General features: G+C 38.2%; 1 protein-coding gene across 1 annotated transcript in view; it reads left to right on the plus strand.

Moving 5' to 3' along the window:
• BNC2 (basonuclin zinc finger protein 2) overlaps positions 1-15,307 on the plus strand; it is a gene marked incomplete at both ends in the record, with an annotated part of 230,217 nt that extends 214,910 nt beyond the window's left edge. Inside the window, 1 exon segment of the mRNA XM_080362757.1 lies at positions 14,647-15,307. Within this exon segment, the coding sequence (XP_080218883.1) occupies positions 14,647-15,307 (661 nt within the window).
• Positions 15,308-16,187: the final 880 nt, after the last annotated feature.

Below are 16,187 nucleotides of genomic sequence, written 5' to 3' on the forward strand. Positions count from 1 at the left end.
TTCCCCTGGTATGGGTTGTGACAAATAGTATAGATGTTTAATTTCTTTTGTCCAGCTTTCCTGTGCAGGTTGTCTGTGTTTTATGTTTGGTGGAAGAGATTATTTGGCAAGACAGGACTGGAAACAGGAATGCTTATTCATAATATCCTGGTTGCCCCTAGGTTCCTAGGAAATAACTGGAAGAGACAAAACTCTTCTCCAGAGAATGGGAGAAAATTGAATATTTTCCACTTATCTGAGTAAAAGTGAAGCTGTTCCCCATATACAGAGATGTCCCATCTTTCCTAGAGTCTTTTGGAAGTGGAGTAAACAAAACATCTACCTACATGAAAACTGGTGAGGTAAATCCTAGAAACAATACTGGAAAAAAACCCACAACAACAAGAACAAACACACCCCACCCAAAACAAACAAACAAAAATCCCCAAATAAAAACAAAACAACCAAACCCCACAAGCAAATAATACATAAATGCATAAATAGATTAATGAGTAAATAAATAAATAAGTGATGGGGAAAAAATTACCAGCTGTGGATGACTCCAAATAGCTACAACACTGTTTTGGAGAATTGTGTGCCAGTCCTGTCAGTATGTCTAGATACAAGTAGATGTTGTCCACAGATTTTTAAAGTAAAGTTACATGGCAGGTGATCAGTATAGCAAAACAAAGCTCATTTGTTTTCCTATTACTTTACTTTTTTATAAGATAGGTCTTGGCTAGTGGACCCAGATAGATTGATTATGAATTACAGGAAGCCCTTTGCTGTAGCCACCAATGTCTGGGGCACTGGCCTGAAGACAGGTGAGGCAGGAATGTGTCTTAATAAAGACAAATTAGTAAAGAGATGTTACTCAAAAATAGTTGGCAATTTATGAGCCCTGCAGAAACAAAAACTCAAACCCCACCTTCTCTAAATCTGGGACACCTTTTCATGGTAGTGCAAGTTGCTAGTGGTTAGCAAATCTGAAAGGGAATAATAGCATAATTGTAAAGCAGAGACTATGATGGCAAGAGTACATTGTGCAGTTAGAAACAGGTAAGGGGAAAGATAACCAGGCTGCTGACTACTCATCTCAGGGCAATCTTGAAGGAACAGATGCAGAGTTATCAGGGAGTGAAATACTTGGCAGTGCCAAGGAGAGACTATGTACTGTGTGGGCACTGCAAGTGCCCTGCAGGACACTGTGCACAGCTTTTCACTAGTGCTTCATCCTGACCTGTAGTACCACAGTCTTCTGTCCTTTGCCTGTCTTCAGAAAAGGTGGCCAGCTGTGCCATGCATCATGCACCACAATTCATTATATTAGGCTGTAGGTACTACTGTCAAAACCATTCATTCCCATCCAGCAGGCGCACATAAAACGTTCCCAGTGGCACTAGGGATACCTCAGAGAGTCTGTTGGGACCTGGGGTAACAGAGGAATATCTCAGGTGTGATACCACTTACGGCTCTTCACATGTTGACCTTTTAATGGCAAACACTGGATATTTCCTGACAAGTTTTGAGCCCACCACTTCTAAAGAAAATCTAAGGCTTTTAGTAGTTCTTCCTACTTCCCGGCAACATCTTTTAAAAGAGCAGTTTGCCTCATGCTAAGCAAGTTTTTTCTTTTTTCTTTTTTCCTTTTTTCTTTTTTTTTCCTTTTTTTTTTTTTCCATTTTTTTAATTAAGAGCTCATTTCGCATTTAAGCTTGCCCTAAAAAGCATTACTTAAAAAGATCTAAGAAATAATTTAACATTTTTGCCATAAGGCACCTGCAAGCTTCATATAAATGGGCCCGGAAGAAAAATGAAAGAGTTTTACATTTGCCAAATATGTACACTGTCATAAAAATAGAAAGGATTGCAGGACTTTGTTGGCTTTGTGTATAAATGTAAAGTGGTTTGTTCTGTATGGGGGAGAGTGGGATGAGACAAAGAAAGGATGGGATTGTAATAAGAAGATATTTTTTGCTGTCACTTTGTTTTTGCTTTTGTGGAAGAGAAAGGAAAAAAAAAAAGTCCTAAATTGTATGTCCTTGTCAAACTATATGAGTCTGAAACATAAGCTGAAATTATAAGTTTTATAAGTTGTTATTTCCAGTGTTACTGATTTTGATTTTAGTGCTTTACAAACTTTATTGCTTATTTTATTAACGAGGGAAAAGTGTTTCCCGCTTCCAGTTCAATACATTTTTTCCTTTCTCTCCCTCTTCTTCCCTCTTTCCTTCTCTCTCTCTCCTTCTCTTTGTTTCTCAAAAAAAAAAAAAAGGCAATTCTTCAGCCACTCAAAACTGAAAATACAAATGGTACATAGTTAATTTTGCTGTCCATAAATCTTACGTTGTATTTTTGTATTTAACACACAAAAAGTGGAAATAAAAATAGCCCAAACATGTATATGTGTGTGTGTGTCTGTGGATGCATGTACTGAAAGAAAGCCTTACATATAGCTATGTTGGTAGATACAGATCTAAAAATACAATGGATAGAAAGAGAATTTGGATTCCCCCTCAGAAAAGGTAAATGAGCCCTTGTTTCGAGGAGATGCACACAGATGATATATTATGCAAGACTGAGAATCAAGATTTCATGAGGGGAGGAGGCAGCAGGGGTAATAGATCCTGCACTGGACGTCTCTCAGGTCTGATAGCCAGATAGGGGAGCAGCACTAATTCTGCAGCCTTTTTAGTATGTTCTGTCACAGAAGGGGCACTGCTGGGTCAGTCAGCTCACTAGTAATTGTGTTTTACAGACTTCTAAAGCAATTGGCTCAGTCAGTCCCAATTCAATAAAAGTGGAGAGCGAGAGTGAGAGCACTTTTGTTCTATTTTTTACTCGAAATTATTTCATTCAGCAGTCTGTCTTTTTTATTACCAGGATTTGACATTAGCACTCCAAGCTATATTAGCATCCATTTCAGCAGTTCAGTAATGGTATTAAAAAAACACTTAACTTCAACGGTGAATGGTTGTATGACAGTACCATAAAAATCCACATTAAAAAAAAAACTTATGTATTTGTCCCTGCAAATTATTTTTCACTTGTTTAACCACTTCAAAACTACACTCTCTTGACTGGTGTTTGCAAGAGCTCTAGCAGCAGGGAAGGCTTGTAAAGGAGCTGAGAAGCAACAGCAGCAACAATGGCATAAAGGGAAAAATGAAGATATTTAAAGAAAAAAAATAATAGAAACATGCAAGTACACATACATCCACAAGAAAGCCTTCTCATTTTGGATGGGTGCCTGTCATTCATCAACCAAAGTAGGATTTTAAACTCAAATCACTCAAGGTAAAATCTTTGGCATCTTCGACATTTCTGGGATTTAATTTTGAACCCAGCACTCTCCAAGCTTGGGACGGCAGCCTAACTATCTTGGCACTGCAGCACGCTCATAAATGACTGAATCACGTTCTAAATTTTGATTAAACATTCTGTAATTAATCAATGGTAGACATGAAGCAGTTGGCAAGGTCCAGAGCTGCAAAATGTTTAAGACATAAAACATTACAAAGTAATTAGAATGTGCTCCTTCAAGAGAAGGATTGCCTTCAATAAAGAGGTAAATGATAGCATCATGTTTATTGTGGACGTAGGCAGCCAGTGCAATATGATAAACTGCAGGAGATACACATATCAGTAATCATCCGCATTATTAGTGTCATTAATCATAATTCTAAAAATATGACAGCAGCAGCCAACTTTTTGACCAATTTTGCCTCTGCCTGTTGGCCGTTATAACTTCACTAATAGACTGCAGAGCTCCTGTGCGTGGCAGTTTGCATTGAGAATGGAAGGTTAATTATATTTGAGCTGCTGATTCCTTCTCTCCTCGGAAAAGACTGAGCACTTTGACAATCCCAGGAGCTCACTGCTGTTAAACCAGTAAAAGTACTTTATTGAAATTTTCTTTGTTGGTCAGGAATGAGTAGATGTTTCAAATGAGATATAAGCGCCAGGCTGGGACAGCCGCTAATGTTTCTTCCAAAATAATCCTTGGACAGCAAGCTGAACTCATACTTCCCTTAGATATCTTTGCACAGTCTCTGGTGGATGGGTAAAAAGTTGAGAATTTAATAACCGCTGACAATAGTATGTATGGAAGAATCTCAGAGGATTGAAATTACTGAGGAGTTGGGGAGTCAGTGAAGGGAGGTTATAGGATAATCAGCTATCAGTTGACCTGAAAGGGGTACTTATTTAGTAATGTAAAATTACTAATAGAGGAATCCTGTTGAAGTGCCACATCGTATTTGGTTTTATTGCTCCTCTGCTATTGTATAAATAAAACCAGCATTTTTAGACAAACAAAGCAGTGAGAATGAGGATTACCATTGTGTTGTGACCAAAATAAATGGTTTACATATTTGCTATGGAATGTGAAATCCTACAAAACTATCCCTGGATCTGAGGGTTTAACATGAATTTGAAGTTATAATGCAATCAGTAAAGAGTCTATGAGCCTTCTAAGCAAATAATGAGATAATGTGTTGCTTGGTTTCAAAGCAGAATTGGGGGAAGCTACATGTTCTGAGTTTTATCTTTTTTGCATTTACTGAAACCTGAAACTCAGTAGAATTCCTGAGTGGGATGCTGAACTGAAGGGACCGTTTGCATAAAATCTTGCAAAATTATCACATTTTACATGGTTGTTGTAACAGTAAAATGCAATGAAGGATGAAAACTTCCAATTACAGAACTTGGATCATGTAATATTTAAATTATTTAGGTTTGGGAAAAAAATTTTAAAAAGTTAATTCATGCCGTTTGGCAACAGATTCTACCTGGATGTTGCCTCAGTAGTTCTTAAAAGGAAATACACTTTGTGTGAAGGACCAGCAAAGTGATTCAACACACAGGAGATGAGTCCTAATGCATGACTGCTGTGCAGGACCTTGTGAATTGCCAGCACAGGGATAAACTTTTCCGTAGAGCATGTGTGGATTTTAGAAACAGCTTATGGCAATTTGGCTGATTGTCAATGGTGCTGAGCACCTGTAATTTCCATCGAAGCACGTTGTCATACATAATATGACCTCCTCATGCATGTAACATTGCTACACTGAGTTAGTTCACTTACGAAAAATTCCATCAGATAAATCTTCTTATTCTAAACTTTCTCAACCAGTCCGGATATTAGACAAGAGTGCTGGCTATTTTGTAATGAGTCTGTTTTGCTTCCAGGCAGCTAGTAAAGTGAGAAGTTGAAGTGTTGCAACACAATTTTGATCGTTTCTGAGTAACTTTGGCAAGTACACCAGTGGTTGTGCTTTTTGTTTGTAATATATTTGATCTTTAATGGACAACAATAATAATATATTAAGAGTGCGACATAACCTCGATGCTTCTGAGCACACACAGCTGTTGTGAAAGTATAATTCTGTTCACACCATAAGGACCGTCTCACTAAACACCTCAACAGGTATGTACTGGATTATTGGGCCTTTCAAGAATCCTGAACCTGTCAGATTTTACATTAAAAATTATTTTGTAGCAAATATTGCCATGAGATATCATTTCCACATTGACCCTGAGTATGTGCTCACACAGTCAGCTATCCTGCCTCTTCAAATGCCATCTCGGCATTAACATTTTTTATGCATTCCACCGTGATGACAAATTGTTTTCTGACTCTAACTGTGGATTAAGTATGCAAAAGGCATGTTTGCCACTGCCAACAAACCAATATTTCTCACTAACATCTTCAGAGTTACAACATTTATAAAGTTGCAAAGTGGAGTAAACAAACCATCTGTTTGGCTTTACTGTGTATGTCATGCTCTCTTATTAGCATATTACGATTCATTTAGTAAACAAATTTGGTGATTTCGTTCATGTCAAAGTTAGAGGGAGCTTGAAGATGATTAACATTCCTGGGACAGGCACATTAATACATTGCTTCCTCTGCAAAGTTAAATGGCTTCTCAGGAGAATCACCCCTTGTTGACAAGATGAGACTGTCAATTTTGTTTGCCTGCCACATTAGGGGCCGTAAGGGGATGGGAAGCTCTGAGAAAGAGGAGCAGTGTAGGCAGCATAATTCACTGCGAACTGAAAAAAAGAAGTCTAATTCTGATAAATGGTCGACCCCAATACATCCTACCTGTTATTACAACAGACGTGCCGTATCTGTGCAGTAAATTAGTTAAACCCCTAAAGAGTTTGATGGGAGCTTATCTTCAAGTGAATAATTTGAGTGTAGAGGGAGCTGTCTTCGTGACCAGTGTGAGTGATTTGTTTCATATTGAAAGGGATTGAAATGACTGGGCTCCACATCTTTAATTTGCAAGAACTTGCTTGTCCTTTATTTCCTGCATTTAATAAGCACTGTTTTTTTACTTTTTTTAATAGGTGCTGAAGTGTATTTTACCTTTTGGATTTTCTTCCTATGAAAGGTTAATATTTTTCAGATTCTATGCAATTTAAAGCCTCAAGAACTGATGTTTATTAGCCAAACTGTTTGTGTAGAAATGTGCTGGTTTCATTGGATAGTATAGTATTTTGCCTTCACTCATTGTTCTGAAGTCTAGGCCCTATTCCTACTTTTCTCCTCACATTTAGAGGCAAATTAAACATTATTAGATACATAGAAGCACTAGCATACAGACTGAAACCTTGTCCCTCTCCAGATAAATGTGAATTTTATAATTTAGGTCAGATCAGGATTTCAAACCTTTATTATCTTCACTTAGTTTTATGGATTTTTTTTTCCTTTTAATTGAAAAAACAAAACAAAACAAAACCTGTATCAAAGACTGCTGAGAGAGTGGCAAAATTAGAAGAGTAACTGAGAAAATAATTTCTTTAACAGTTTACGTTACTAATTAAATTCCAGGAACTGTTTTATTGTTGATTCTCTTAAGTAAATTGGGGGAATTATTGCTGATTCCTTCTTGAAGAAATATCAGAATTAAGGCCATATCTTTTCTCATAAATATGTACACTGTTATATTTAGCCAGAGTCTTACTTTCTGGTTCTTTGATTTTAGCTGCATGAAACTCAGCACTTTCAGTCTGCAGAGATTCTAAGAAAGCATAAAATTCAGAGTTTGTTTTCTGTTATGTTCACATATTTTGAGCCATTCTGTGAGTTTCAGGCTTAAATAAGCAGGAAAGGAACATGAAATTGAGGTAAGACCACTATACTTTACTGCATTAGCAAATGGCATTAGCAATTAAAGTCATGTAAGATTCTTAAACAAAACCATAAATCTTAGTTGACAGCCTTTGAGGTGAAGAGAAACAAAGACAACTTTGCTTTACTATTTCATTATATGTAAAAACTTAGGCTGCATACTGAGCTGAATATAGGTGTGGAAAATATCTCATGGGAGAAATAATGGAAGTTTCATTGTTTAGGTTGACAGAGCATAGTTTTAAACTAAGTATAGCAGGAGGATAGCTTCTAGCGGGCCTGTGTAACCTGGGCGATTATTACAATATCCAACTTTAATAAGAAGTTGGCCAATGTGTACATAAGCCACTGGACAAATGTGTACTGGCCTCTGATTTTGTAACAGAACCTTCTTCAAACTGCTGAAGATGGTGTGGTTTCAGGTTTTCTAACCCAGTTTTAGCTTCTGTCTTCTTTGAAACAAACAACAACCAAAACCACCACCAACAAAGATCTACTATTACTTGGAAATAGCAGAATTGAATAGAAAATAATTTAATGTTGACTTTTAATGCATTAAGGCTCCAAATATAGTTTTGTTGTATTACTTGATGCTGGGATCACTTGTATCTTAAAGCAATGCTGCCAAAAGAGTGATGGCCCCTGCTGTGAACTGCTGTCTGTGATTTCTTTGCAGTGTTAAAATTATAAGGCTGGGGGTGTATCCTTTTGGCAAACTGTGTTTTTGCAAAAAAATGCATTTTGAGAACATTTGACATATAGGAGATTGGGATATTGTTTTATTTGGAAACTCGGGAAGAAAGGATGTGACAGGACATGACTGAAAATGTTGAAAATATTAATTTCAGAATGTTAATGAACAATACAGTGGGCTTTGACGGTTAATTGAGATTTTCATAAGAGAACATTGTCACAGTCAACCAAGGAGGATGAAGGGGCCAATAACCAGGACATTTAACTGGGACATCAGTTGGTTTGGCCTTTCTGTCTGGCTGCATCAGCGACTGGAAAATGGGTTTCTTTAGTCCTTAACGGGCTTCTCTAACAATTATACTGCTGTATCATTCTTACTCTCTTTTTCTCTCATCTCCTTAGTATTTAAGTGTAATAATATTTTCATCTTGCTAAAAAATTAAGCAAATTATGCTTTTTGTTTCACTTTCAACAACCTGCCATGCCCCAGACTATGAACAACACAACCCAATTTTTCATGCAGTTGTTTTTGTGCTCTGTATAATTCTTGCATTTAAATAAGCAGAGTACTCTTTATCATCCAAAAACCCTAACTCTGCTCTGTGCATCAAATGTGAGGTTTGTCCTAGTGCAGATAGGACTGCAGCCATGGGTGCATCCAAAACTGGTGTTGGATCATGAGTAGAATTTATGCCAATTTCTATGCCAGGACAAATTCTAGTCTCTGATAAATTCCTCCTCACTACTTAAAAAAGACTGACTAAATAAAAACAAAGTAAAATAAAGTGGCTCTTTCATTTTTCTTTCCAACAAATGGATGGTAAATTAACAAAATCAGATTCATTGACAAGTGTAGAAAGAAACTACTGAAGAGAACTTGCTTTGGATTTATGAGCTGTGTAAATGGCATGTATATTTAATTGACCATATTGCCTAGGCTGATAATCTGGTTTCTTCTGTTGATGCTTAGTGCATCTCTCACTAGAGGAGCTTGCTAGTCATAGGTGGGGTGAAACTGACAATGAATTCTAATCACAGAAGAGTACTTTCATGAACAAGGGAAAATACTAGCACCAGTGGCATCATGCCCATAGTCAGAGAGCTTCTGTAGCTGCTGTAGCACTCTGCATTGCACTCCTGTCTGAAAGGGCAGTGGTGAACTGGGAGGTGAGATACCCTTGCCACTTTGCCACAACCACAGATTTCAGGTCATTGTCATTATCATCCTTACAGTAGCACTGATCCATTCACTAAGATCATTGAATTCAGAAGGCTGAATTCACTCTGATGAGGACATTTCACACACTTTTGCCCCACTGTATGTCTAATTCATGAATAGTAACTTGAAAGACGAATGGTAATTGTGTGGAAAAAACAGGCCTCTGAAAATAAATCAGATTTTGCTAAAACTTCCTTGCCACAACAAGCTACATCTCAAAGCATCTTGGAAAAATACTCTCCTCATTTTTAAGGGTACATGACATGTAGTACAGAGCTAAACAGATGTTTGGGAATTCTTTAGCACACATAGAATATTAAATTCTCAGAACTAACCCTCTTCACCATCCCTTGTTGCCTAGGATGGGGTAGATCTTGTAACTGGAGCTGAGTGAGATATGCCTTTGTTTAAGCTCTTTTGACCTTGTATTTCTGCCTGGAAGATTTCGTTCATGTGTTGTCTTTACACAATATTTCCCTTGCCAGGATAAAATCTCATTTTGGTAGCTGATGTAAAAATAAGCAGTCTAAGAAGTCTGGAGTAATTAAAAGGATTCTATTAGGTCAAATATGTTATGTTTTCTATACATATATATACCTCTGCCATTCATTTTTCTTCAAGGTTTTTTTTCCTTGCAGATACACCAGCAACTGTAGTGCAAAGAACACCAGATATGGCCTTAAATTAGCTAGGCTGGGTATGAGGAATAATGGAGCCGCAACAACTGGAAGCTTAGCTGGTTTTGGCATATCTTGCTTTGAGTTTTTCCGCCTGTTTGATGGCATTGTTCATGCACTGGCATAAATCACCCTGCCCAAGCTGTGCCTCAGCTTACGCAGAGAACGTTGTTGTCACCTACCTGGGAGCAGTATTCAGAGGAGGAAGGGGTAGTGGCACTGTAAATCACATCAGCAAACAGGAGAGCTGAAGCAAGAAACTGTAGGTGTCATGGGAGGAGCAGATGAACAGGTGACAAGGTGGCTGGTAGAGGACTTGGTAGGGTTTGGGAGTGATAAGGCAGGGGAGAAAGAGTTGGACTGGGATGAAATACTTCAGTTTGGTATGGAGAAAATGGCCTGGGAACTACTGGAGCAATTTCAGATGACCAAATGAGGACATTTTCCAAGAGAAAAGGCAAGGAACATCAGCACTGCATGACAGGAGCAAAGAAATAGTTAAGGTTATCAAGACAAAAGATAGTATGGGCTTGGCCAATATTTGTAATGCTCATTTTTTCTACTCATGTCTCTCTGACTGCTGTTTGCAGCTTCTAGGTCAGACTACATGTTGCTGTCCACATATTCTGACTTTCCACCTGAACAATAGTCTTCATAGCTTCATAGCAAATCCTGCTTCATTTCTGCCACTAAACTCGACCCTATTCTATTTGACAGTTGTCAGTGCTTGCCTTCTCCCAGAATATCTCCCTTCTTAAACTTCCCTGTCTGTAATGCTTCTCTTTCTTTTCTGCCTTTATCCATACCCTTCTTTCCTTAATACTTTTTTTTTCTTATGAATCCATTATTTGTAGCCATCCTTACATAGATGGGTGTGCTCCTCCTACACAGAACTCCCTTGTCATCTTTTCCCAAAGAAACCTTGGGAATGCTACTGTCAGCCCTGAGAAACGTTGTCTTAATGTTGGGCACTGTTCGGGCAGCAGTGTGCACAGGGTACTCAGGACTCAATGCTGCGTTTACTTGTGTAGCGGACGGGAAAGGGGTGCAGGGTCAGACTCCAAGCACTCTAGACTGGTATGTCTATGAAAACCTACTTTTACTTCGCTCCTATCTGAATGATTGTTCAGCTACTGGAAATGTGTGTTGCTAGTAGCTTCAGGACACAGTATTCTTAATTCTGACAAGGTTTTAGTCTCTGTGAGTTTGGTTTTGTCATAAGATTTCAAAACTTCAGTGTCCAAAAAATTGAACTATTCCTCACAATTCATTCCTCTCATCACTACCACTATGTTTTTGCATATGATATTTAGGGAAAGTATTAAACACAAGTGAAATAGATTAGGGAATGAATGTAAAAGAATCAATTCTTTTGAACTGTGGTTGCATAATGGAAATCGACTGCTATGAATGAACCTATGTTCAGAAGTTATGAACAGCAGAGCTAATGCACTGCCATGAGTTCATCTTTATTATTGCATTACACCTGAATCAATTGATAAAGTAGGGTTTTTTTAAGGCTAGGAATGGCACTTAATTGAATAAAAGTCAATGTAATTATATTAGGAGAATCCAACAGTACTGCTGACAGCGGAAAAGGGACACTACTGAGCAGAGTGCCAGAACTTGTCCGCACATTTCTGCACATCGTTTGCCTGACAGATATTATGGGCTGGAACATACTTTAACTAGATTACTGATTGCCACTGCTGTAAGTGAGAATTGAATAAGGGAGGCATCTCTCCTTATCAGAGCATCAGCAGGGTTTGCATCCTTACGCTGGTCTTTCTCAGAACGGCCTCTGTCCATCTGGGCCCCTCTTTAATGTGGTAATCTATTCTTATCTCTTCATTCAGTGAATGCTGAAGTTATTTTCACTGGATGTTTGGCTGCTGTTTTTCTCAGCAGCAAACCAAGGAAACAGTAACCGCAAATGCATGGAAACAAGAGTTAGAGTTACCCTGACTGGTTTCTACACTGCAGCAAATTCCCATACTGGGGGAATGAGAAAGGGGGAGGGGGGCAGAAATCATAAGAAGTAAACACATGAGCACTTTATAACTAGTTTCCAGTTAATGTTATGATGATAAGCAGAAATGTGCTTTTATGGTCATGTAATAACAGCGGTCAGTGTGGACAGGCCTTCACAGTAAGCGTTTCCTGTGCTGCACTTAGCAACTTTACGTCGAGTTGTATGCCATCTGACACCAGCAAGGCAAGAGACTGCCAGGACTACTGCTTATCATCCGTGTGTGTGCACTCTGCATGCATCTGTTCAGAACTCATTTGTGGATTATAATGGGGATGCTGTGAATATGCTTTGATTAATTTGCTTTATGTTTTTCATATTGTGTGGTTGAGTCAGTATCCATCAGGGCAACAGTATAAGTGAGATTACAGCTGAGGAAAAATAATAATAATAAAAAAAAAGAGCTTCACAGTCAAGACTTTTTTAAAGTCTGCATTTTATTGATTTCAGATATTATTTTCTTCCTTTTTTTATATTTTTTTTTAAACCAGATATATCTGGATTGGAATGTGAATTTGTTCTCTCTCTCTCTCCCCACCCCTTTATTTCTCTTTTCTCCTCTCTTCTCTCTCTCTCTTTTGTGATCTCAATTTAGCAAAAGATTAGAAAGCTGATCTTATCACAAGGTAAGCTCAGCCTTCGTAAGTGCAGTATGGGGATATGCATAATTATACTTCTGCGCCTCAAAAAAGCAATGGTGCTATACTTGCTTGTGTGAAAGGAGTATTTCCCATGTGGAAGAAAAACAAGGAATACTCTCCACTTTTTTACACCCTTGCCCATACCTCTCAACTGTCTCTCATTACACAAGAAATTTTCCATTCTAGACCCCCTCTTACTGGAATAATTGCATCCCAAGCAGACACAATTCAATTAAACTGCAGTTCAGTATCAGTTTTGTGTCAGAGAACAGTTACCTGCAATTGCAGGTGAGTAGGACGGATCACTGCTATTGCTGTTTATTTATTTCCATAAATTATGTGCAACAGATACATGAATCGCAAAGTGATAGAAAATTACAGAAATCAGCATCGCATCAATGTAATCTTCATACATTTGCATTTTCCTTGTTTATCTGCATTGTATTTCTGTACTGTGTTTGGGACTTCTGCTGGTTGAGAGGTATGACTCAGAGGGTTTCTTAAAATGAAAGCTTCCATAAGGAAATATTGCTAATAGCTATTGTTCCCCTTCTCCCTTTTTTGTTACTGTAGGGCCTGAATGTCTGTAAAATATTTTATCATTGCTGTCTTCCCATGCCAATTTTATACCTCATGCTTTTTTTGCAAATTAAAGTATTCCTATGTTAAAACTCTCTTTCTCTCTCTCTCTCTCTTCCCCCCCTCCCCTCCCTGCCTTCCTCCTTTTCCCTCCTACATTTGGGCTCTGATCTGCAATTTATAATGGGCAGACAGACTGGTGAGTCTGCATGTTGTAAATTGCGGGTTTGGGTCCTTAGCTTGCAAAGAATGTTAAGCAGTAGAACTTCGCTATTTCTTTTTTTACTGACTTGAAAATCCAGTCACCCTCCAAAGAAACAGAATAAATATTTATCTTTTCCTCAGAAATGGTGCACATTTTGAATACTGAACCCTAAAGTTTTCTAAAACTGAAAACTTTATACTGATTTCTAATTATTAAGCACTTTGACAAAATGAGCATGTTCTGTGGTCAGAGGTCTTTGATGTCTGTCATGTTTGTTGGTTGCATTGTTAATTCAGAAAATGCAGTCTTTCAAAGAGGGTTTCCTGACAATACTGCAAATCAGTGAGGTTCTACTGCAATGGATGAATAAAGTCAATGTCAAAAGTGGAGAGCAGAATGCAGTATTTAAAATTGCAGGCTGTTTTACAGTTACTAACCCGAATGTTTACATTGTTTGCAAATGCAGAGCTTTAGTTCTTGAGAACAAAGGCCCAGATCCTGTAAAACACTTGAGAATATTTTAATCTGTGGCTCTTGGGATCTGGTCCAAAGACCACTGATGTCAGTGACAGCTTTGCAGTGTCTCTTGAGCACCCACAGTGAATTCAACACGTACCTAAACCGAAGCGCATGCTTAAGTGTTCTGATTGGCTTGGGGCAAAATTCGGACTGCCATAAGGAGGGGTTTTCTGGAAATTGCATTACTTGGGTCAGTCAGTGCTCCATCAGACACAGTACTGGAAAGAGTCAAGGGAGGAGCAGCAGTGCCCTCCCAGTAGGACAGAATCAGTGACTTTAGCCAAGATTTTCAGAAACTTACATGTAGAGTTCAGAGACTTGTTCTCCTAAACCCTTCAAGTCTTCTCCATGTTGGTTCGGCCCAATTCTGAATCCTTTTATACCAGAATTAAATTACCAGAATCAGGACCTCTGACTATGTATCAATGTTACTTTTATTTTCTTCTCTTCCTGTATTTCACTTACACAGTAACATATATATATATATATATATATATAATATTTATATGTATGTATGTATAAATATATAAGGATAGGGATCTAGAGCTAGACATAGGTAAAAACATACACAGATATTCCATATATTAATAATATCTTCTCTTGAAGCAAGGCTTTTAGGAAGGCCAGCAGAGATTCAGGAACCAGGAAGAGCATTTTGTATTTTCTGTCAGTGCAATTTATTATTTTGTAAATATCAAATAAAAGGGCCATAGCTGCTGCTGGGGACTAATGTTGAGGAGCAGTAGCTGAAAAGAAAAACTGTGTGGGGAGGGCTTCATTTGCTTGTTTTGGTTTGGTTTTATGTTGGAATTTGTTCAATTATAACAAGACTGAATTTTCAAAAAAATATAGATAGGGGATATTTCTATGATAAATCAGGATTTGGATTTGGTTCTTGATGACTGTATGTTTAATCAAAAATACTGTACATTTTTCCTTTCTCCCTTCCCTTTTCCTTTCCCAGACACAGTGCTAACATAAACCTGCACCGTAAACTGTTGACCAAAGAACTGGATGACATGGGCCTGGACACCTCACAGCCTTCTCTTAGTAAGGACCTCCGTGATGAATTTTTGGTGAAGATATATGGCGCTCAGCATCAGATGGGGCTCGACATAAGGGAAGACACCTCCTCGCCTGCTGGTACTGAGGATTCCCATATGAATGGGTACGGCAGGGGCATGTCGGAAGACTATATGGTCCTAGACTTGAGCACCACTTCCAGCATCCAGTCCAGCAGCAGTATCCATTCCTCGAGAGAATCTGATGCAGGCAGTGATGAGGGCATTCTCCTGGACGACGTCGATGGGGCAAGTGACAGCGGGGAATCTGCCCACAAAGCAGATGCCCCTGCCTTAGCTGTAGGTATAGGCACCGATGTCCCAGGATCCCTCATGTTCAACAGTGTTTCCGTGAGCAACGGTGGGATAATGTGTAACATTTGCCACAAAATGTACAGCAACAAGGGAACCCTCAGAGTGCACTATAAAACAGTGCACTTGCGAGAGATGCACAAATGCAAAGTCCCTGGGTGCAACATGATGTTCTCCTCTGTCCGTAGCCGAAACCGGCACAGTCAGAACCCCAATCTGCATAAAAACATTCCCTTCACTTCAGTAGATTAGTTCAAAGATGGACACAGCATAATGCCAGCTCTCAGAGAGGGCCCACCACATCTGAACTGCCATATACAGTTTCCCTTTATATATATATATATATACATAAAAATATACGTATATATATAAGCTTTTCTTTTTTAACAAAAGAAAGAAACACCAGGTGCTTTTTCCCCTTTGTTGGTTGTTGGTTTTGTTTGTTTTTTGTTTTTTTTCCTCTTTTTTTGCATAGAAACAAAAAGGTGGGATCTTTAATTTGGGGGGAGAGACCCTTCATGAATAAAGCAAACAAAAACAAAAAAAAATAAAGCCAAACCCACAGAAAACTTGCAGTTGTCCCTAGTTCTGTTAGAATGTTCTTGGTCATCTCCAAAGAGACAATTTGTTCTGCCCATGACTTTTGCCTGAAAAAAAAAAGAAAAAAAAAAGAAAAAAAAAAGAAAAACAACAAAAAAATTGCAAACAAACAAAAAGAGAAAAAAAAAACCAATCTACTTAGTTGTCTTTGTGTCTTCTAAGCATTGGGGATAACGTTCTACAACGCATGGCTGTTACACTTGTATATATATATTGAGCCTTGACAGGCCTATGATGTAAAACAATTGTATTGATGGTCGTTTAACTCTTATTTTTTTGCTTAATTTTTACAGTTACATTCAGCTGTTAGATAAGCAGGAAAAATAGTTTGCTGGCTAGTTCTACTCATTTATGTTAGCTTTAATGCACATTTTTAAAAGAACCACAGTCTTGTTTTAACTACCTGCTAGATATAAGTAACACAGAGGTGCTGGCATGCTTTACAGTACCTGATCTGATACAGTTTTTTTGTCTTGTACTATTACATAAATCCAGTCATGCACTTTTTCGTACACTACAAGGGGATGTGTAA

The sequence above is a fragment of the Nesoenas mayeri genome, assembly GCF_963082525.1.
Source record: "Nesoenas mayeri genome assembly, chromosome: Z".
Taxonomy (NCBI): Eukaryota; Metazoa; Chordata; class Aves; order Columbiformes; family Columbidae; genus Nesoenas; species Nesoenas mayeri.